Raw genomic sequence first — 24,780 nt, 5'->3', positions numbered from 1 at the left:
GCAACTCAATGTGACATTTTATGCATATTGCCTGCCCTTTAAATGCCCAATTCATCTCCTGTCTCTTTGTCTCAGTCACCCCTCCCTCTATCCTCTCCGTCACCTTTAACTCTCGGTTTTTCACTCGGGAGGTTGAAAAGTAAAAGACCAAAGACTTTTGTTTTGAGCCAAATGGTACAGCATGACTAGCCAACCATTAACCCTCCTATTAACACCCTGTCTCCAAGAAATAACATTTGTATATTACTAAATTGTTTTCATAATTACACTGAGCTGACAACATAATCGCTCCCTGAATTATGTACAGGGACAAAGTTTCTTAGAGTTAATAAAAGCACTATATTTATGGACCGCTTTGGAATCGCAGGGAGGTAGTCAGGGTGGATGACGGACTGTAACACCAGAATACTGGGTTCATGTCTAGACTCCTGTCTGTGGTTAGGTTTAGGCAACAAATGCACTTTGGTTAAGTTTATGGAAAGACCGTGATTTTGGTTAAAAGTAAAACAAAAAGAAGGTAAAAATAAAAACATAATGCTGTAGTGTATTGCGAGATTGCCTATTTTGGCGCAAAACAAATGACATACGTTATCAGTTAACATTTTGCTGGTTCACTATCAACATTTTTGCAACTTGCAAGGTACTTTAACAGACCTTTTTCATAGCAGACATTTGGACTTGTCATAGTTGGGAAAGCACAGGTGTATTAATAAACATTAATGATAGCTGCAGGGGAGGTCCTGGTATTGTGTAGCCAGCTCACTGAAACAGCTGACTGGCACACTTAATGGAACTGAGCCATCGTTAATATTATCAAGTCCACCTTTGCTTTTCCTACAATGACAAGTCCAAATGTCTACTGTGAAAAGGTCCATCAGCAACATTGTCTCATTAGCTGTATCTCAATTCAGGGGCTGCAGCTTTTGAAGGACGTCGGCCCCATTCTTTGAAGACGGCATCAGCCAAACCGAACGGTCTCCGAAAAGGGACGGTCTGGTCTGCGGAGGATTTCCTGGTTGCATCACCAGTTGTACTTTCCCCCTATCATTGGCGTTTCTGTTACCTAGAAACCATCCCACTTGACGAAAGAAGGAGTAAGCTAGTAAGTTAGTTAGCCCTAAACCATGGACCTAGAGACTGTTATCATATCTATACATTTTTTTTAATTTAATACTTAAGGAGATGATTTGATTGAGATTTGATATATTTCAAGCTGATGGACTGTTTTCAGGTAAACTTATTAAGTTAAGATTGTTTAAGCTGTGTGCTTTTAGCTAACAGTAATGTTAACAACAGTTAACTTAATATATAATCGTCACCGACACGCAATGCACTTTGGGATAGGCTGGGCCATGAAGGATTCATCCGTTGCATCCTCCAAATTCTGGGAGAGAAGGCTGCATTTGAAGGAGCTTTCAAAATGGGACAGCCTTGGTCACGCCGATGTGACGGAACTGATCTTTAAACGCAGCCTTCGGAGGCTTCGGCTCCTGAATTGACACACAGCTATCATGTTAAAGAAACTTCACCCCAAAAATGCTAATGTCTATCAATTACTCCCCGTATGTTACCTGGAATTCGTGAAGAATATTTGTTATTCTTGGCATACCTCCAAGGTGAACAAAGAACCCAAAGCAAAGGCAAACATTATTCATGAATTAAGGTAATCAAGGTTCACAATTAACAACAGCAAAACTCTCACACAACTTGTGCAGTATAATCCAGTTTTCAATCATCCAGTCATGTTCTCAGTACTTCCCAAACATGCATTTTTCCTAAAACATTACAATATAAAACATGTCCGCCTAAAGTAGCATGCTGCCCTGAGCATGCTTGGGCACGCTACTACTCCATGCATGAGACTATTTGTGCTGACGTGTTTTAAATCATTATGTTTAAGAGAAAATGCATGTTGGATAGTAGCCTACTGAGCATATGGCTGGATAAATGAGACTTAGATATACTTGTGTGAGAGTTTGTAAACAGATGTCTTTGATATAGTTTTGCGGCTGTTTAATGTGAACCCTGATTACGTCAGTTCATAAAGGATGTCCACCTTTTCAAGATGCTGCGTTCACTGTAGAGGCATGCAAGTTTTCTTCACAAATTCAAGGTAACACATTTTGAGTAACTGATATATAAATGCTCTTATTGTGGGTGAGGTACTCCTTAATTGAAAAGCTATGTCACTCTGCATTACATTTCTCTCACACATATTTCCTCTTTTAAAAAAGCATAATTTGCAGGAGACAGAGCTGCCAATTAACCAATACAGCAGCTATAATTTCGCCTGCTTTTAAATTTTTTTTCCTCCTTATTTGTTTCTTAGCAACTACTTAGCATTTCATGTACCTTACTGCAAAGCATTACTAAAAAAACTCCCAATTTAAAACATCACATTACACCTCTTGTAAATAGTAGAAGGAGAAGTAAAGTCACAACCTATGAGGAAGTGATTGTGGTTATTCTATTTAATCATATCACAGATTTGGCTTCTTGAAATCATGTTTAAATGGACCTGCACTTGTGTAGCGCCTTTATAGTCAATTTGGGGTTCAGTATGTTGCCCAAAGATACTTCAACATGGGGACTGGAGGAGGATTGAACCGCTGATCTTCCAATTACTGGACATCCTGCTCTACCTCTTGAAAAAGCCCACTATGGCTGTGTTTTGCCTATTACATTTTTAAAGTAAAGTAATGACAGGATTAGGCTCAACGTGATGATTAAGGAAAGAGTGCTGCTTCTGTTAAATGTTAAGTGCCAAAACATTGCAATAAAAAAAATTAATAAATTAATAATTAATAATGCTTTTAGTTACTCTTAGCTAATAATGTTTTGCAGGAGTGGATATTGTAGGTAAACCCAATAAAAGATACTGTCAGTCAACACTTTGCATATAAGTTTAAAACTTGACAAATGTTTTCTCATACAGCAGATAAACTGAATATCTAAGACACAGGGTTGACTAACATTAAAACAACCAGCACCAGTATTTTAGTGGCTATAGTTCCACAACCGGAAAGTAATATGTCGTGCATGGCGAGGAGCGTGATTTCGCCCACATGTCCCAAGGTCTGTTGGGAGAACCTCCTGCCAGACTCTCATTCTCACCTCCTCCTCCCTCGCTCCCTGTGACGGACAGAGGAGAGCCACAGACGGAGGGAGGTGTTAGTGGGGTGGAAAAAGACTGAGGGAGCAGTGAAAGAAAAAGGAGACCAGAGTGGACAGAGGAGACTGTGAGAGTGAGAAGAGGAGCTCTCCCCGAGCAAAAGAAAAGAGCAGTGGATGCTCATTTTAAAAAGCAATCCCCACAGTGAATCAAAAACAATGTACAAAGGCAACATGACTGAGAAAGAAAAGCTGCGCGTAGCATGTCCTCATAAATGTATGGATTTATTAATCAGTCAGGATGATACTGAAGCATTTGTTGTTGCTACAATGTCATGGCTGCGGGGATCTGTTTATAATCTGCAATTTTTAATTAAAAGATAAACATGAAGACTGACGTGAATGCAAGTGAACTGAGTGAGAAAGAGACAAAGATACAGAAAGAGACAGAGAAACAGAAACTGCTCTTGAGATTGGAGGTGGTGAGTATGGCAGCGTTAATTAAACATCTTAGCCCTGAAGAAGGCACTTCAACTCCTCTGGCAAGCACTCTCCTCTCTTCTCCTCCCTCACCCTCCTCCATTTCTTCCTTTTGCATTATCTTATACCCCCTTCTCTCCCTGGTACTCTATCATTGCCACTATCTGCTTTCTCTTTCTTTCGCCGCTAACTCTCCACTGTCGGACTGTTTGAGATGAATCACAAGTGGTCAGCTTCGATTGAAGATTTTTGAGTGTGTTTCAAATTCGTGGGATGGGTGATGGACAGAATTTTGTGCCTGGGAGGATACACTACACTGTTATATATATATTTACATCTGAGCATAGTTAGGACTGCAGTGAGCGTTCACACAGACATGTGCACAGTTTGCACAGACTTTTTTATCTTAGGGAGTTTTGCAAATCAAAGACTCCTAATGATTTTGTTTTGTGAGGAAAGTATCTGCTGACCAAGGGGCAACCTCCGCGGCTGAAGCCAACGTTAAAGTGCCAAAAACTGCAGTTCCTCTAATGACCACTGGAGGCTGGCTCCAAAAGCAAGTCAATCCCTATAGACTCCCATGTTAAAATGCTCAACTTTATCCACCTTATTCCTGAGGGCGCTACTGTAGAAATAATTATGAGTAAAACTTCCTGTGTGATAGTGAAAGTAGTTAGTCGCATTGACTTTCTATTGTTAGTCTCAGAGGCTAACTGCCAACGGTGGTTGCTAAATTGCTTCCAAAAAGAACTCTGCCTTCAAGTTAGCTAATACTGCTTTGTTTTTTTCAACAGATACTTACTTAACTAACATTAAATTAGCATTTTCTAAAATGTACGTGCAGAGCTGTGGTACCTGTTGAGCTGTCCATGGCTGAAACATTACTCACAATCAGACTAACAACAGAGTCGATTAGCACCCAGATCAAAAAGGGGTTGTTCCTGTAACTAGTGGTACAGCTTCCATGGCCTACCTACAGTGAGGAATAGATTGTCACCCCAATGTTAGCATGAATCATCCTGGATGAAAAGCACCGTTCCTTATTCACTACAGGACAGGACTTTTCCTGTATTTTCATGCACCCCTACTCTGATGTGTACACTACATTTTCACATGCTTGGAATGACACGGAGTAAAAACCAAAGATTTGAGAGCAGAGAAATATTACAAGCCAGACTTTGCTGAGAGAATGACACCTACAATGACAGGTCTGTCACTCAAAATCAGTACACGATATCTATCTTTTCCTGTCTGACTGCATTCTCAGCCTACATTAGATCTAAACTCAGCAGCACATGACACCTTGAATTACGTTTTTAGTCATCTAGGCTGAGAAAGTGTTACTGATTTACTGAACCTCTTTCATATCATATAAAATGAATGCTTGGAATTTATCTTATTACTACTACATATTACAGATATCACTAAGATCTGCTGCTAAATTTGGTGTTAAGTTTCACTTAGAAGAACTGATAAATAAATCAGCTGTTACTGAAATGTGTAAACAGCATTGTTAAGACAGACAAGTGGTGCATAAGTTGGTTGACATCATGTTTATTCACTTTACACAGAGCTCATATTAATACAGAATTATGTTAAATGGTCGCCGAATGTGTTAACATCTGTTCATGAGTTGTGAAAAATCATAAATCCTGTTTTAAAAGGAGTAGATGTTTACTGTGAGCTAGCTCGGGTTCTGTTAAATTTAACATTATGCTAATATGCTTGGTTAAAAAGGAAAACAGAGATACTGAAAGTAATTTCAATACATCTAGGTGAAGCCATCGTATGTGTGTTAGGTTAGTATGTTGGATGTTTTTCCATTCACATCCCCTACAACGGCAGAGCATCACCGGCACACAGTCCCGTTCTTATGCATAACTCTCTCTGGTGCTGTTGTAGCTGACCGGCACACCTGGAACCGGCAGGTGTGTCTTCCAGCTCTGGTGTATTATTATGCCTTTGTCATAGTGATCGACCCACACGCCATTCCGTTTGTTGTGCTAACCTGAGCATTTGTCTGATGTGTCTCATATGATGAGCCAATAATATTGATCCCTATCTCATAATTTATCCCACTTTGATCTCCTGTCTGCCCGTCCCTGTGTCCAAGGCTATTCATTACAGTCTAACTAACATTAGCTATGTTAATTTTTCCGGTGCAACGTTTATCTTTGATGTTTTGATAAGGAAGAGAGGGGTAGAGAGGAAAAGATGGAGATTATTTATATCTCAGTTGTATGGGACAGAAAGTAACTTTTCTTTTGAGTAATTAATTAACCAGGTACTTGGACTCTAACTTGACTATCCATTTTCAGTCCTCTACCCACCACTGGTGACATCATGGTGGCTACGTACTTTATTTTATACAGTCAGTGGTGCTGACTGATGGGAAGGCACCAGTGGTTTAGTATTTTTATCATTTATTTATCCTTTATTCAACCATAAAGGTCCTATTGAGATACAATATCTCCTCTGCTACAGTGTCCTGCGAGATGGGCAGCAAAATTAGAAGAATTAGCGGTATAACTTGAAGCTATTGAATAAAAACCATTTTAGCATGACAGTGTTAAAAAGTAAATACCCGCAGTCTTTTTCTGTTGATATCTACAGATGATGAGTTTCTGCCAGTTAGAACTGGGCTCTTGATTGACACATTACTCCTTTGAGCATTATTTCAAGTAGATAATCATATTTGCTGTTGCACTGGAGGCAAAAGTCTTTTAACACTGATGTCTTATTTTCCCAAACAGTGCATTACCGATGTGTAAAAACAGTGAAGCACAAAAAAAGAGAGGATTTTGGCCACATCCTGACTGGAACTGACACTCCTCCCAAGTGGCTTGGGATCAAATAAGTGACCCCTGTCAGTGCAATCCCAAACCTGACTAAAAATACCCAGGGGGCCGTTAGGCTTAGCCCTCGACGAATCAGAGGTCCCGGCAGCAAACAGCCATCTGACCACAAATGCCCCTCTTGACAGCAAAGCACCTGAGCTTTCTGCCAACAGCAAAATGACAGATTAGGGAGGCGGCAGGAGAGGAACTAAATACACCTGATGCCACCCTTTTACTTCTTCTATTTATTTTTACCTTTCTTCCTCCACTGTCCCTCAATTGCACCCAGTTCATCCTTCCACTTCTCTTTAGAGGGCATAATATTCAGAAAACAACACATGAGAAAAAGTTGCAATCATTAAAATTGCCCTCGGTATTTTGCACTTAGTTACATCATGTCTCAAATATTAGTCCAACAACAGTCCAGGACACAGTGCTGCACATTTTTGTTGTTTATCTCTGTAAATAAATAACATAAAAAATGGCAGACATGCTTTATATGTGCTATGTTGCAGAACCAAAGACAAGTATGACCAAAGGTTTAGATTCCAGTATTTAAATGAGCAGATGAGGACAAAATGATAAATAACTGAAGAGGGCTTGCAGGCCAACACGACCATTAAAATAAGAGACTTAATAACAAACTTCATTGACTGTCCACCGCCATGCCGACTGGTTCACTTCAACACAATTAAGCTGTGTTGTGAGTTACACTGTAGGTTCAGTTTTAACAGGCTTGTGGGAAGAGAGGGCTTTCAAGTCGGCATTTGCACAGGCATTTATGCATCATTTGTGTTCATAAGGCAGCTGAGCCTAGTGTTGCTGTTATTTCCCCGATGATTTGAGAACACGTTCCAGAGGCAGTGGTGGTGATCAGAGCACCAAGTGTAGACACACACAAATTTCTTTCTGCCTTCATTCTCTTCAGGTTATTTTAAATGATGAATGCTACTGGAGGGGCGCGAGTTCCCCTGTGAATGTTCCTGGAATATTTTTGCTTTTCTGCACTGAGTTTGCTTTAGGCGACCTGTAATTGCCTTAATGGAACTGCACAGGATGTGTACTTTGCAGGGTTTCATTTGCATGCCTGATGTCTTATTCTCAGTATGAGTCGATTCATGAGCAACTTCAAGAGCACACACATGGCAGCATGATTATAGATCTTTTTCCTAAAAATACTCTAATCTTGAAGGAATAGATCAGTTCAAACCAATTTTCACCCAGGATTTTGTGTCCTCATGCTACCCAAGTCATGTTTTCTGCTGATGATGACAGAAGATCCCTATATTTTATGAACTAAATATGCCAGAAATACAAACCACCAAAGAAATCATAAACCAGTTCCAGTTTTTTTCATTGGATTTTGATGTTTTAAAAGCAACTTTAAACGTTTTTTATACCAATGTGCAGGATGAGCATGTGAAAAAAATGGAACAGCGTGAAAAAGGTGACTTTGTAATAATGAATTTGCAGAGAATTATCACCTGAACTGTAGCTCCTCTCAGCTGAGCTTTTATTGAGTTTCAGCTCATTCAGGCAAATTCACAAGCATCCACTAGGGTCTGCTGTAGTCCGCACGACATCAATGTGAATGTTCACTATGGTCGCAAAGACCCCTATACAGACGTCGCATGAGACTGTGCAGACTGTAGCCTATGCGCGGACTGTGTATGTTTCAATTTCTTGCTCCACACTCCAGTCTAGTCAAAACACTGTGATCAGTGGCAGCTGCCTCACCAAGGCAAAGTTAGTTTTCATTTGGATATTCGACAGACACTGACTCTGACTTCTTAGTTTCACTTTTACCTGTTGTCAGTGTAAGAGGATGGTAAGCTCACCTCTCAGCGCTCTTGCTCACTGCTAGGAGATGACGCGGACCTTCAAATGTACTGTGAAAGGAAATGAGTGTCTGGTTAACTGTAGCTGTCGACCGACATTCATTGTGGAAAGAATGCCAGAGCCTTGAGCTGTTTGCAACACAACTCTTAACTCTCACAGCTCTCATTGTGTCGTTCTCCGACACAGAAGACAGCTGATTTCCGTAGAAAAACTCTACACAGGGCATCGATGGCTTAGTGGACAGAACAGGCACCCCGTGTACAAAGGCATCGTCCTTGTTACAGCGGTCGAAGGTTTAATTTCCAAAGTGTGGCCCTTTGCTGCCCGTCATCCCCTCTCTTTCTCCCCTTCACACTACAATGTCCTGTCCATTAAAGGCATATAACACCACACCAAATTAATGGTTAATGTTGCTCTGCTGGATGTGAAATTCAAAGATTTAAAAAAAAAACAAAAAAAACAATAGCCTGGTAGCCTCAGGGTTTAGTACGTGGACTGTGTGATTGAACTTCTGTTTTTCCTCATTTCACTGTGTTATCAACTTAAGCCAGGACATGGCCAAAAAAAATTCAATAAAAAAAGTCTCATTTATAATACATGGAATGCATTCCATGATCTTGCTTTTGTCTCCTGACATGAATCAGCAATGTAAAACCCTCAAAGAAACTGACAGTCTGTGACTGTGGGAAGTGATTTACCTATTGTGCTGACGACATAGATGACGACAGTGTGTGTGTGTGTGTGTGTGTGTGTGTGTGTGTGTGTGCGTGTGTGTTCATTCGTTCAGAAGTACTATCTTGACTTTAAGTAGCTGATTGAAGGTTGTGACAGCTCAGATAAACACCTCAGAGTAATCCCTGACTCCCCACCTGTACACAGCTCTCAGTAGGTTGATGGAAACGACACAGTAGCTTACCCTCAGCTCCACAGTTCACTGTGACAGGACCTGAACACTCAGGAGCACCAACTGTGGAGCCACACTGCATGTTTAGTGTGTGCAAGTAAGAGGGAGGAGTAAGAATCAAAGACAAGACTTTGATTACTGCATCTATCTATGAATGTAGATGCTGTCTGTGTGAGTCAGGTCCTGACAGATCCCTTTATCTCCAGTGAGGAATTCCTTTCTCTACCAGCTATCTCAGGGAATCCTCTCTTTTGAACATACAAACACACATTCACTCTCTAATAAACAATAACGATAGAAAAGGGCAGGAAAACAGCAGGGCTATGAATAAGAAAACATATGATATAAATATATACCACAGATGATATGAATTATTTGTCATGAGACAGGGGGCTCACAGATTAGCAGAGCTCATGGCAGGCTGCTGCATATCTTTCTGCCAGTCTGCAGCAGTCGTGCAATGCAATTTAATGAAGTCTGTAATTTGATAATTTAGCATAATACATTACATCTTTTCCAGGCCCTGAATTTATGCAAATCCAATGGTAATTTTAGGAGTTTGTCTTGTCCTCACTTTAAAAATTGGGCTTATCAGTCCTTCACTCAATCTCTCAAGGAAATAGCCAACTTTGGGGCATATTCACAAAGAATGGATTTCGGCAGCTGATAGCACCATGAATTGCGCATCACTCACAACAACTACTTGCCTCATCTGAAGGTCAGATTCACAAAAGCACGTAAATTAGCTGTACTTCAAAATAAAGTGTGTGTCTTACAAACTTGAGACATTCGCACATTACTTGTGGTCCATTCCATTGCGGTCCATTTTTGATCCGTGACCCACCAGATGGGAACCACTGGAGAAGACAGAGGCTATGTTATTAAAAACGAAAAGGAAGAGGACCGAGGATTGATCCTTTTGGGACACCACACAAGATGTTTGCTTTGTGGTTAGGGGTACTTATAAGTAGATAGCACTAATGTCATAACAGCACAAACACACATATAAAGTTTTGCAGCTGAGTACAATTTGCCCTTTTTTTGCGTCTGATTCCAATTATCCATGTGATAAAGTATAAATGTTGCCTTCGCGTAGGGATAACAGTGGGCTGGCCAGTGGCAGAGAGAAAAAGAAAACTGTTTTCAGACCTTAAGCTACAGGTCCTGAACGACGAGGTGCAGATGTATTTTTCAAAACTTCAGCTGAGGAATTTAAACATGACAGAGATAAATATATTTCAGATTTAATGCCCCAGTCTGTCAATAAATTCAGTTACCACCAACTCTCTGAAGATATACAATTTTACTGTAACTGAATGTGATTATTAGCACTGAACTTTGTAAACTGGACTGTTTTTGCATAGAAAATGGCCAATTTTGCACCAAATGTATGCATATGACCTCATTTAAATACGTGCAAATAGTAGGAACACTGAGACACTATTTGCTTGGCAGAGCAGAGGGGTGCATATCACCCTTAGCAGTTGAGAATGACACTGTTTCTTTTTCTGTTATTTAACGGCCACAAAAGTCACACAGTCTTTTCGTGAATTCACCAATCTGGCTATTAAATTGTAAAGTTTCACAATGGCTGATCTCAATTTAGAGTCTGTGTGTTTCAGCATCTCATTTAGGATGCCGTCGGGTCCACTGGTCTCGTTCAGGTGTGTTATGTGTTTCTTGGTAAAGGTTTTTGGACTGCTTTATCTACATATGTATCTCCATCTTGAATGTCTAGATTATTACCCCTCTCTTTCAACTCCCACAGTCCATTTTGCTCAAATCCTCACTGACTTCTCCATTATCACAGAGGTCCTAACTTTTTAATTTCAAGGGCACCAGGTGAACATCACCCGCAGTTAGCACGCTAAGCTTCCCTGAGCTACTATTCAGCAGGAAGTCTTTTTCTTTGTGCAGCATTATGGAGCTTTATCACTCTATTTATGTGCAAATTGCCTGGATTGTTGGGGGTGAAATAGGATGCTACTGTGACGCTTTGGACCTAATTGATTTTTCAGTGTTTTCCATCATGAGACCTCCTGCTGCCATTTGCTCTAAAATGTGAAAGCTCATTATTGTACCTGGGAGCGGCGCTGATTCAATATCCCCGAAACAGTTTACTGATAAAGTCTGGGAAATCCTGCTCGCACACACTGAAATACACAACAGGTGATGACGACAGAGGAATTCCCTGCATCACTCTTGCAACACTGCCTACAAAGCATGACAGTTAGTTTACTCAACACTGAGGTTTATATTCTCAATGCTTTTTGTCATGCTATAAAATGAATGATCATTATTTATTGGTCCATATCAATCCTTCCAGAAAATCCCAGCAAATCCGACACCTATAGCATTGTGTTGTTGACATATTACAGCTAAGATGACAATTATAATATGTCTTATTCCGGCAAATATACCTGACCAACAATTAGAAAGGAAGGGTACATTTTCAAGTACTTGTAATATTTTGTCTTTGATACTTTCAGCCATGCTAGCAGCAGTGTGGATCTGGGGATGGCAATGTTTGTCTGTCAGCCCATCACTTTAGACGAGACGGTATGTTCCACATTGGGCTTTAATGATCCAGAATTGATTATTCTTTGTTTCTGTGTTACTTGTAAGGTTTTGCAGTTTAGGCATTTTTAATCATTACTTTCTCATCATTAACATGGCTGATTAAATATGAGACTAAAATGTAATTTGGCCCATTTTCATTCGTAAACATATTTAAGAGGACAAGAAAAAAAGTAACAAAATAAACCAGACTACTTCATTAGGCTCATATGTCATCAGGCAAGGGAAAGTGACAGTAGATAAATTGAGGCATTTCTTCTCTTCAAGGTGTGGAATGTCGACAGAAAGAGGAGCCTCACACAGCCAACTGAGTGGCACCAATTTAGGCACTTCATTGTCAAGAGAAGGAAACCCGATGTTTCAACAGGTGAAGGTCTAGGAGGCAGTGGAACCTCCCGAGGCATCACATTGGGATGATCTGAATCAGTGCCATCATCCGGAGAAGGAAAGCCAATGTTTTTAAAATCTGGGTACTTCTTCTCAGTGGTGTCTTCAATGTCAAGCATATCTTAAGGAGGTGGAGGTCTTGGAGGCAGAAGAAGCTCCTGAGGCAGCAGGTGAAGGGGCTTGAACACCAAACAGACCACTTTGTCTTTTAGAGGAGGAAACCTAATGTCAGAAAAATCTGTGTCTTGTGAAAGGGTCTCACGTCTTGGAGGGAGTGGAACTTAACAGGTCTTCACGCTGAGAGGCTGGGACATCAGGCAGGCCACAGAAGGAGACCTGATGTTTTTCAAATCTAGGTACATCTTCTTATTGGTGCTCACCGTGTACAACACATCATCAACAAGAGAAGTTGCATGCAGTGGAATCTCAGCCAGCCAACTGAGAGGCATCAAATTCAGTTTCACAGTCCAGAGATTAGAAATCATGCAATTGTCTTAAATGGCAGGCAGCATCTGCAGGTGGAGCACTTGGAGGCACCGGAACTTCACAAGTCATTACAGGGCTGGGACATAAAACAGGCTGTTAAAGGGGCTTTACGTGACATTCAGAGTGTATGAGTTGTCTGGACACACACAATTCTCAGTGTGGATGTGGCTGAGTTGGTGGCTAGCAGCTAATGCGGCTAACTCTATAAACAGCACTAACAGCGACAACAGTGCTGACAGAGCTAACAGTGTTAACCAGGGGGAACCAGAAAGTGGGTGCTACGCTTCTGTGACAACACCATGCCAATATCAGCAGTAACAGCCATATGACTGCAGTGCAAAATGACGGCAATACGCTAGCTAGTGGGACACGCACATGCACTGACATGCACAAGAGGCTGGATCAGGTTGACTGGACAAACAACAGAGTGTGACTTCATTTTTTGCTCAGCACACCATTACCCCACTACATCTTTACAGAGCAAACAGTGGTGTGCTGCTATATTTATGCTCTGAATGTCACATATAGACATTTATAGTTACAAAGCTGCACTGCGTTGCTGCAAACGCAGTGGTCTCATTTAAGGAATGAGGATTCTGCATTTCTGTGATTGTATTACTACTGCTATTATCATTCTGAACATGGCCTTACAGTGAGGTCGTTCCCCTAAATTTGAAAAGCTCTCTTGCTTGCAGAAAATAGCCTACATGTGAAAATGTCTCAACAGCAGCCTCTTCGTGTTCTCCTCTGCTGGAGCAGCAATAATACGGTGGCAAAAATATCATTTTCAGGATCACAGAGGAAGAAAAAGAGGTAAAGCAAGAAAGGAGGTGTGATGATGAACCCCATATCACACTAGAGAATCATCATCTGCTCTCGCCACTGCATGTCCAAATTCTGCAGTGTGGTAATTTGCTTTATTCCCGTGTCATTCCTTCCCGCCATCTCCTGCTGTTAAAGCACATTTTTAGTCCATACATCCTCTTGCCTCTCTCCCAGTCTGGGGAGGACAGTACATGAAGAGCATTTCTGAGCAGGGTTGTGCCATGCAACTCACTTCTACTGTTTTAAAGTCACTGTACAGCTGTCAAGAGACCTACAAATTGTCATGCTGTGGTGGCTTGACAGGGAGATAAAGACAATCCTGGGAGGACATCAGTATGTGACGGATGCCCGCTTTCAGATGGAGAAAAGTATAATTCTGTGCCACACGCTGATCTAACCTCTCTGAGAATATATTAAGACTAAATTCTCTGTTTCAGTCAGCAGTTTATTACACATTGTCAACCTTATGTTTTTGCCACTAGTGTGCTGACTTCAGTCAGTAGCTTCTACAGAAGACACAACATATTTATATTTCTGTTTCTTTTTAATAGGATTTAGTTGATCATAATGCTTTGAATGTTTGCATTTATTCATTGTGGATTGGATTATCATGTCCCATTTTCCCTTTACTGCCTTATTTATTAATCTCAGTGGACTCTGTAAATGATGAGTTGATAATACGGCTGCTAAAATTCTATTGGGGGGGGGAGAACAATTCAGAAAATTAGAGTTATGAATTGCAGCAGCTCAATGGAAAAATATAAAATGTCAGTAAACAAACTGACAAATAAAAGATTGTTGAGCTAATATATTGTTGGTTTCATGATGAGTTTATTCTCTGTTGCAAATATAACTGTCACACAAATCCAATTTTATGAGCATAAATTGATTTCTGGATGAGTTTGAAAAATACATCATTACCTGAGATACATTTTTGCATGTCATTTCATAGTGTTTCACTCATCACAAATTAAATCACCTCTACAGGGGTAGAATATCTATGTGGTGTATGTTTCATCATGTATGATCAAAAGGTGCTGATTGAGAGTTAATAATCACAATGAGAGAAATTATTACAATTAAAGATTCCTATTCCCAAATGATGTACATCTACCATTGCTGACAGATAAAAACTGGGTGTCTCCCATGAGCACAAACAAAATATTATTTTTCTACAGATTCCCGTAAAACTAGAGTTAGTCAGGCCTGAACACTATTTCTACTGACCACATTTCTCCTGCTGCTGAGGACATACAGCAGATTAATAGTTCCAATCATGACTCCACTGCTCCATATAGTCCCTGTACGTGTTTTTAAATACTGAAAATTTTAATCTAAGGAATAGACTGTACAGCCCGAGCCATAAAACTGTAAATTCATCACTGAACTGTGTTTCTGTCTACACAAAGACAGAGGGGATGCACCGATGTATCAGCTGAACATCGATATTGACTGATATTCTCTTTGTTGACTGTCATCGGCCTACTGGCAGATAAGATGACATTCAGTGATGGCAGTGGCCGATGTTTTTCTGCTGTCATATCAATTTTGTGCAGGCTCAAAAGCAGGGCTCGAGACTAACAGCCGGAAACTTTCACGGGTTCACCGTCTTAGTGACTAGTTCTCATGCTGTTCACCTGCCTGATCACTAACCCTCCTGTCATTGCAGATCCCGCCACACCCATCTGCCCTGCAATCACCTCATTTCCCTTACCTGAGTTTTCCCCGCCCATCTCCTCACCTGGATCCCATTATGCTCATCAGTCACTCCTCATATACTGTACTGGCCCAGATTCTCATGCTCCTTGCCAGATTGTCTAGTGTGTTTGCCTAGCTTTCCAGCATTCTTTGTCTATCTGTCGGCTCGCCTGTTACCTTTTAGGCTACCCCGCCTGTTTCCCGGTCTGAAGATTTTTTGCCTAGTCCCTTGGTTTTGTCTGCCTGATCTGCCTGCCTGCCTAGTTTGTGACCCCTGCTTGTTTTTGGACTGATTAAAGAATATTTCTGTCTCTGAGTCTGTGCTTTTGGGTTTCTTGGTTCTGAGTCATTACAGAAACTTAAATTAATGAGCAGGTACAAGAAGAACACAATGACTGTTTGGGAAATGGGCTCTGTGATCACACTGTTGCTCAGAAAACGCGTTTGGGATGAACAGAGATCTTCCCCGAGATGTCTCTGGGACCAAAGGATGCAGTAAACTTACTATCGTCGTATCAGAGGATGCATTCTGTTGTTTCCCTGATAATGCTACATTGTGAACAACAAATCTGTGTTAAATTTGACAGGAGAGCAAGTTAAGGTTAGCTCTACGCAGCTGGTGGCCACAACTAACTGATCAAGGAGGCTGCATTTGGTTACATTATGATGTGTTCAAGCTCTATTCAGTAAAAATGAGTATTGGGTGAAGGTAAAATTACAATGTTCACATGATGTGTTCAATGTAATCATGTAAATGTAAATTTTGATAAGAAACTTGAATAAATAGTTTAAAGAAGACATTTGTTGATGTTTTCACAGCAATATAAAATAGACATTAGAGAGGGAATTTTGATAGTAAAAAGGCTTTTTAAGCACTTTTTTAAAATGTGTTTTTCATGTGAAAAGTTATATTAAAGGTTGTCTTATAAATGTGAATGTTTGAATCAGGTAGTGTAATGAAGGGCTTAATTATATTAAAACAGTTCAGTCATTTTTTGATGGTGTAGATATTTTTTGTTTTAATATAACAACAAAAACAAAATAAACAACAATATAAAAACACTGGTTTCAGCTATCGACCGTATTCTTATTCTAAACCCAGTTCAGACCAAAGATTAGTGATGAGACGAAACCATTTAAGAACGCTGCAGAGAAAATTTGGCTGCTCTGAGTTCGACTCAAGCCGGCTGATGGTGTAACCTGCAACTCAGCTGGTCAAATCGCCAGCGGCTGATTTTGGAACATTAAGCACGTCACCTGTTTCTACAGTCAATCGGCTTGTAGTTAAGCCTGCTGGTCAAGTCAAAATGACCGCAGATGGTGTGTTTGCTTGCTGCCGCAGGTGCTCCGTCCCCGCCGAGCCCTCTGCTCCGTCCTCAGGTGCTCCAGTGTTGGATGGTGGATCGCTGTTGCTGCTCGGTGTATGTGCTTATGCCCTCCACAAACACACACATTCTCATTGACGTACTAATTGGTGCTAGTTATTTAAATTATTGTGGCGTACTGATTATGAATACAGTCCATCTGATGCTCGTTTTGTTTCTGTTTTTCACTGTTTCATCACTACTACAAATGCAACTGTAGCCAGTATCTCACTATCCTCATTCATATTTTAAGAAGCTACAAATTATATTCTGCCAGTAAATAAGTCTGAAAAGCAGAAATCAGAATGGAAGTACAGAGAGTTGTTGCATAGAGGTGATACACCATCTCATGCAGTTGCATTGGTGTGAACTGGCAGGTTTTTAGAACGTTGCGTAACAGTGCATTGCAAGTAGTTAATTGTTTCAACTCGTCTCGTCGCAAATCTTTGGTCTGAACTGGGCAATCGATATCAGCATTGGCCCAGAATTTCAAAACCTGTGTATCCCTAAAAAATACGCAAATGTATTCTTTTTAAAAACGTATGCCCATAAATAAAAGGAAAGCATAAAGTGATCACAAAATATTGAATCAAAATGAAATTATAAATGCCTCTGCCTTTTAAAGAAACATCACTCACATGTGAATATGCCAAAGCTCACACCTCTTTTAGTCACAGATCTGCTCGTGAGCCGTGTGTTTTTCATTATATTCTTGGTTTTATAGGCCTTTCATGTTGCCATCCATCATGGCAGCAGTAGGCTTGACTTTTTCACAGAAGCTGCAAAAACAAACTTACATGATGGACAGCGGCAATACTCTAGCTGACGGCTTGTTTAGTCTGAGGAAGAGGCCTCTGCACTACCTGACATATGTGATGAGAACCAAATCAAATAACTAGAGCCAACAATATACACAAACACCGATCTGGCTTGTGTGTCATCGTGCACTGTGCTGTACTGTACAATAATATTCTTACAGCAGAGAGACTATATTGGATTGGCAACAAGAGGCCTCCTTAAGCCCCAGAGTAATTAAGGTCTTACATAACCTCTGTAACCATAGTAACACTTCTACAGTACTGCTTCAAACCACGATAACTTTTGTTAAACCACCAGCAACGGCGGTGTCTCTGAATTGTCAAACTCGATGTGATGATTACCAAACAGTCTTCATACAGTCAAAACAAAATGCACAACAGAGATATGCCAAAAAAACAAATCAATCATTGTATAAATTCAGGTGCTACACTTGACATAACGTGACATAAATCTCACCAAATGAAGTTATGATATCCTGGAATCTGTCTGCTCCGATCTTATGAATTATTCGGAGATAAGGACCATTCATCATTTTCGTCAGACTGCTCACAAGAATGGAAGTCACATTTCCCAGTGTGCGCTAAGGTGTGATTCATTACAAGTGCATTTTTGTGTGTGTGTGTGTGTGTGTGTTTTGTGTAAGGTTTTCTCTTGAGAGCCATGTATTTATGAGACTCTCCAGTGTAATTCTAATGGATTCATTACCCACTTGACTTACACGGTGTGTGTATGTGTGTGTTTTAGTGTTTCTGTGTGTGACTGCGAGTGAAAGCACACCATATGTGTCTGCTTCCTCTTTTTTTTACCGTGTGAAGTGACAATAGCAATGCCTCCTGTTGAGAAAGTGAAGAGACTTAATTTTTCATGACCACATATGTGAATTATTGATGTCATTCTTCGTCAGAGGTAACAAAAACCCCCATAAAGGCTTGCAGACAAAGGCACACTCTGACTTTCCTAACAGGTACCCCACAGAGATTCACAATTAATGACCTCACACTCACAGTGGCAGTAATATGATTCAATTAAGCCCCTTTTAGACGTGAACATTGATCTGTTAAAGTAATTGCTGCGTGATAAAAGAGATCTACAGCCCTCTTTTGTAGTATAGGAGCGAGCGGAAAGTAATGCCATAAAGAGAAAAGAAGGTTCACACAGGCTGCCTTAGCAATGAGAAATCAAACATTTTTTGCCTTTGGTTGAATGTTCACCCTCAAAGCTTGACTGCCATCCACCTACAGTGAGGGGATGATGCTCGCCCTTGCTTCATTAACTCCACTAGATGTTGTCTAAGCACCTGTAACCTCCCTGATATTTCCCTTTCACTGACATTCTACTGACTTTGTAGGTGAAGCGTTATGCTGGATGTTCACCCTCTAAGTGGATGGTATAAATGAAAGTTGAATGATTGCCGACACCTTTAAAACAGATGATCACCTGCCCATGTCACAACAAGGTTATTCAATCAAAATACAGTATGCTCATTCACAGGGTTTCTGTGGGATTCACCAAGTTCCCCAAATTTAGTACCTGTATTATGACCATACCATCCAAAATATGAGAAAATGATGAAAGCCAGTAGGGAAGGCCTAGAGTTATTTAATTATTGTTTTTTCCCAGTACTTCCCAGCTGTATAAAACAAAAGCTCCTCATGATATTATGAATTAAATGCAACCTGGCCAGATAAACAGCAGAAAATGGATAGATGGATTAACCATTTCAGAATTATTCATCTTTGTAAGTTCATTTAAATGTTTGCCTATATGAACACTTGCCCATTATGAAACCATAAGCATCCTGTCTACTGTAGCTAGTGATAGGAAATATGTTTGCTGCAGGTCTGATGGTGATAACTAATGAAGAATTGGGACTGAACAGCCTCCTGAGTGCATAACCCACTGTCACAACCATCACCCTTTGATCAGCTCGCAAAATGTTACTGCCTACACCAGACAAGACAAAGTGTTTCAGACTTTGGTAAATTAAAGTGAAGACTTTTAAATAGACTGAATCATAACGTTTTTTTTATAATAACCTATGGGTAGAAAACCCTTGTGTTATGTTAAATAAAATGAAGTAGACTATATTTTGAATATTTTCACTGCTTTACCTTGCCATCAGAAAGCCTTTTCCAACGGGAAACTGAAGCCGTGATCTCACCGCCACAAGTCTCCACTGACAAAAACAGTAATTTTACTTAGAAGAACACAGGAGTTGCTGGTCTACCACTGCCTCAGTTGGTTAGTGTATAAGGTAAAGTTAAGATAATATTCCAAACAGAGTGTACAATTAAACTGATTCATTGTTTTAGGTGGCTAACTGATTTCACATATCTCTGCAACTGGAATCACTTTCCAGTTGTCTACCTGGAAGTGATTGTTGTCAGTGTGACGTCAAGGTAATTCAGTCCAACCCCTTTTAAGGCCTTTCGGAGGAAACTGAATTCAATGCACTTTTAGACTTTTCAAGAGCTGCAAATACCTCCTGATAACACTGGTAGAACCCCTTTGGTGTAAGGAATCACAACTAGGTCTGTATGTGAAATTAATTCCACTGCTGTCAGAAGAGGGCAGCACAAGACACACATATAAAGGGCTACTATGGCAATTTAGAGCTGCACTCTCTAAAAATTGAGGAACTCACAAAAGACAGATTTAAAAAAGAATTGTCAACGTCAAAGCAGCAGAGCTCGTGTCATCCTGACTCTCAGGTCCTAGTATGGGTCACACTGCATAAACACTGGTCCTACACTTCCCACAATGCAACAAAAATTATCTTTACGCATGGTACAGTAAACACATGTCATTCAATCTCCACACCCCTGCTCTGTGACTCAGGCTTTTGTTATAAATGTATTGTTGAGATGCCACTTTACGAAACACTTTTCTCTGTTTCCTATATATTTAGATATTTGAGCCATAACATGGGCCACTCAGTCAGGGTCTTTTATAAAAGATGATGGCTTCATACTAAATTGCTGCATTTACTGAGAGGGGCTCAGTCAGCCAGTTTGCTTTACAGAACAGCAGTGTGTGTGTTTGTGTGTACATTATACTCATCAACGGTGCATTCTGCAGTGTCTTGCACGGACTGAAAGGGTTTTTAAAGGGCGGTGATGATGCAAGGCTGACTCAACCCCATGTCTCTCTAATTAGTGTAAGGACACAAAGCTCTTCTGTCGCTGAGAGAGGGGAAGCAAGCACCTGAGAGCCCCTTGAATAAAGGGAAATTTATCCTCACAGACAACAGTGACATGGTTCTTACTCCCCAAAATCTGATAACTTCCCTGAGTTTTGAATAACTTCATCATTTGTAGGAGCTCATCCAGGTGAGACGTTACTCAGGCAAACTTTATATTTAGGATGATGTCATGCACCGGGCATCCAGACACATTTAATTTAATTTTGTTTGGGTGCTTTCATGCAGAAAGAAACAGAATGAAAGGAGGAATACAAAGCACTTTGCAGACACTGGCCCGCTCCTCACCAAAGTAAGATGTCTGCCTGTGAAAAATACTTACTAAAAGTGAACAACTGTTCAAAAGTATGAGTGTGAATAAAAGTTAATCAAGAGGACAGCGGGAGGCTGGAAAAGAGAAGATTGGAAATGAGGAATGTGAAAAAAAGGAACTACCAATGTGGGAAGTCACTGTCGTCAGTGTTTTTGAAGGACATCCTGTTACCATAGTTACCTGAGTGCGGCGCGGAGCCTCCACGACTGTAGAGGGGAGGAGCCTGAAAGGCGTAGATGACGTCGCTATCAGCAATTGCTGTCAGGTCATCATCATCCGAAAAGGAACGCTGGAAACCCGTGGAGTACAACTCAGCCAGGATGACCTGGAGAAAGAGAGCGCACAACAGAGACGCTGTGAACTTTGTGCCTGCAGAAGTGCCTCAAGCAATCCTTGTAGGGCTGAACCAGATTTTCTCTACTTGCTGCAAACCCAATAACCCCCACAAGAGACAAAAAGAAATTTAATTTAGCTGAAAGGGAAAAAAACATTGAGCCACAATGGCCCCAAAACTGTCTCTCTGTGGCAGCTTACATGAGCATGACTCACCTGAATAAGCCAATAAACTTATGCGTGCAAGCAGGCTAATTCAGTGAGGAAATAAAAACTGGATACATCTGTAATCAGCTCAAAGAAATCAAAGTAAACCCCGAAGGTTGCTGCTTTAAATCCCTAGAAATATATCACATAAAGCAGCTTGTAAAAGACTAAAAGAAATTTCCCAAAAAAACACAAACTCAGAGAGCAAAACTTGGCAACTGAAATACATCAAGATAAAAATTCAGAACATGATCATCTGCAAAGGAAATTACACTGAGGACAAGTTTCTTTCTAATTATTATTTTAGATCTATCAAAAAAGTGTATTTCCTAGTTTCATATTCAAGTCAAACATCTTCAGTGCCCTCACAGTGACGCAGAAAAATTGTACTAAGTGAAAACTGCTGAATAGTTTGTGCTGCAACATATTTAAGTGCAGACTGAGAAGGTTTTTATTTTAACATAATTTATTTATTTGTGTTTCAAAATACTCTTAAACGGATTATTAAACGGCAGGTAACCATAGCAATGGCCCTTAACTCACTCACTCAGTTAATTCTCGCTGGTGAGACAGACCGAGCCATGGGTTTAACTGACTAAAATCCGACTTCTTATAATGGATGATGATTAATTCCCAGACAGTAAGTGGACAGTATGACAGACTGTGTGAGTATGTGTGTGCATGTGTCTGTCAAATGACCTGCTTCAGGTAAAAAAGTTTTTTCTTTGCCCCACAGAGTTTGTTTCTGTCCTCCTCTGTCTTTAGTGCTGAAATGATTGATATTAGTCTATCGAAAGACAATTAATCTCTCTCATTCTGATGCTCGATTAATCATCATCAAATGTCGAACATTTGCTGGTTGCAGCTTCTTAAATGTGAGAATTTGATGCTTCCCTTCGTCATTTATGATAGTAAATAAAGAGAATTTGGATTTTGGACTGTTGCTTGGACAACATTTTAAGACGTCACTTTGGGTTCTGGGTATTTTTGTTTTTACATTTGACTAAATGATTGATTAATCATAAAAATAATCAAGGGATTAATCAATAGTGAAAATAATCATTAGTTACAGCCCGATTCGCTGATATGCTTTTGTGCTTTGTTTGCATTTATGTTTTGGTGTAAACTGGTAGGAATTAAAGGCAGAAGCAATAAGAGTGATGGCGGTGTGAGTATTCCTACTCTCACAGATGCAACAGCACTTACAGAGGAGAGTGGGAGATGTTAATTAAGCACAGCGTCTACACACACAGTCCTGAGAAGATGTCTAATCAGTAAGTGAAAACACCTGTGTGGGCAGACCATAGGTGTGTAAGAGATGCAGCAGCATAACAACAAAATCTCATCCTGTGAACTGAAATGAATTTCCTCTTCAGGAAACCAGGGAAATTGGAACAATTCATCTGCTAGTTTGCAGAATAATTCAACACAGAAGTTGAACTGTGCGAGAATGCTAACCGTTTTGTAAATCTGCCCTTAAAAACTCAAAACTACTTCATGGTCCGTTAGCTGATTTTAAAAGATGTTTGCCCCTCAGGAAATCAAACAGAAGAACGTTGATGCATCAACACTGACATGAAGTTAAATCGAACTTCCAGGCAAATAAATAGCAGACACTGAGGGCCAAAAGATGACATTAAGAGCATCACTCATCTCATCCCTCTATTACACTCAGACACTTGTTTACTATACAGTGAATCTCAGAATAGATTCTGACATACAGGTACAGCTGTTCTTAAACAACAGATAGTGGAACAATGCGCTGATGACCCATGAAAAAGGACATTTGAGTCTTTGCTTCTCTTACTCTCCTGCTGCTGTGGACACAGGTTTAAAAAACCCAGCAGTGTTCATCATACAGTATGTTGTCGGGCGGGTGAAAGATTTATGAACACACCTCTGGAATCTTCTCCTGTTGCCTCTCTCTTGTTGGTGACATTTCAGCTTACTGTGTGCATGCATTCAAGTGTTACCATGCTATAACAGAGAACTCGGTTTGACTATGTTGTTTTTTTAACCTGTGCTTTACTTTTTAAGTATTGGCCATTACTCTTGTGAAGAAAATATTTTACTCACTGACTTCATGGCTGAGGTTTTAAACATGCTGACTGTTTTACTGTTTTTCATTATCTAAACCACTAACATTCCAGATGTCAGGATAATGATTACCCAATCATCCACTGTAAACATTTACTAGAGCTAACTAACTTCCCGGTTGAACTTTAATCTACTGTACTTGGCACAGTAATGGATGGACTTCATTTTCACTTTTAAATAACAGCTTGAGGTGATAGTTACTGGACTTTTACTTGTTATACAGAAGGAAACAATGCCTCCACTCCAATTAGGCATCCCAGATTATTTTTATTATTAATACGTTTGTTGAGTTTCTTTTGTTTATTTATTTTTTGTGGCATTGTAATAATGCCTGCCAAAACTTTACAGAGCCCAAAGTAACATTAAGTTGCTTATGAGGTCCCATCAACAGTCTAAACAACAAAGATACTTGAATTTAAATAATATAAAACAGAACAAAGCAGCAAATCACTTTAAAGATGCTGGAACTATTAAAAGTTTGGCACTTTTGGACAAAAAAACAAACATGGATTATATAAAAAAAAAAAAGCTTTTCATAAAAGCCCAGAGACTATTATTAGTTATTTTTCTGACAAATTCTGACTATTTTGTGGTTAATCTATTGTTTTTTGTTTGTTTGTTTCATAGTTTTCCTTTTTTTAGTTGTATTTTGTTTCTTTTTGCCTTGGATTTTTAATTATATATTTGTTTTACGCTATGAAGTAATATTTGTTTGCGTGGACCCCAGAAAGAGTACTTGCTACCTTGGTAGTGACTAATGGGGATCCAAATAAATAAATAAAATAGAATAAAGATCGGCCATCACCAAATAGCGAACTGCAGTCCAACCCAGACTGTGCGACAGTTCTATCTGAGACCCGTGACAACTTTCTGATGAATGAATAAGGATAAATAATACATTCTCCAGAGTGCTGTTTTGTTTTTTGTTTTTGTTTTTCTTCCGACAGTCACGGCCATAGACATCGGGGGCAGCTAATGCAGTTAAGACGGCAACAGCCTCACTCAACTGAGCCAATCAAATCGATTGTTTGCCGACAGTTTGGTAGAGAGAACAACAGTGTAACAACAACAGCGAGAGATGTGAAAGAGATATCAGCATGGAGCATGAAGCAATGGACCCTGCTACTTTCTGGCTACAGACTGTGTCTGAGAACACTAGTGTTATCACAATACTGGAATTTCTAACTTTGATACTATGTCATGAAAAATGTTATTTGACACCATAACAGGGCTATAACATGAAGACTACTTTGCTTTTCTTGGTTGGTGACAGAGAATAGCACTATGACTGTATTAAACATTAA

General features: G+C 40.0%; 1 protein-coding gene across 1 annotated transcript in view; it reads right to left on the bottom strand.

Moving 5' to 3' along the window:
- The window catches only part of usp43a (ubiquitin specific peptidase 43a), a 194,579-nt gene that overhangs the window by 81,492 nt on the left and 88,307 nt on the right, over positions 1-24,780 (bottom strand). The window contains exon 6 of the mRNA XM_050044839.1: positions 21,020-21,164. Coding sequence (XP_049900796.1) covers positions 21,020-21,164 — 145 coding nt within the window. The remainder of the gene's footprint in view (positions 1-21,019; positions 21,165-24,780) is intronic.

The sequence above is a fragment of the Epinephelus moara genome, chromosome 5, assembly GCF_006386435.1.
Source record: "Epinephelus moara isolate mb chromosome 5, YSFRI_EMoa_1.0, whole genome shotgun sequence".
Taxonomy (NCBI): Eukaryota; Metazoa; Chordata; class Actinopteri; order Perciformes; family Serranidae; genus Epinephelus; species Epinephelus moara.
Note: the sequence above shows the minus strand (reverse complement) of the source record. Positions and strands in the feature narration are given on the sequence as shown.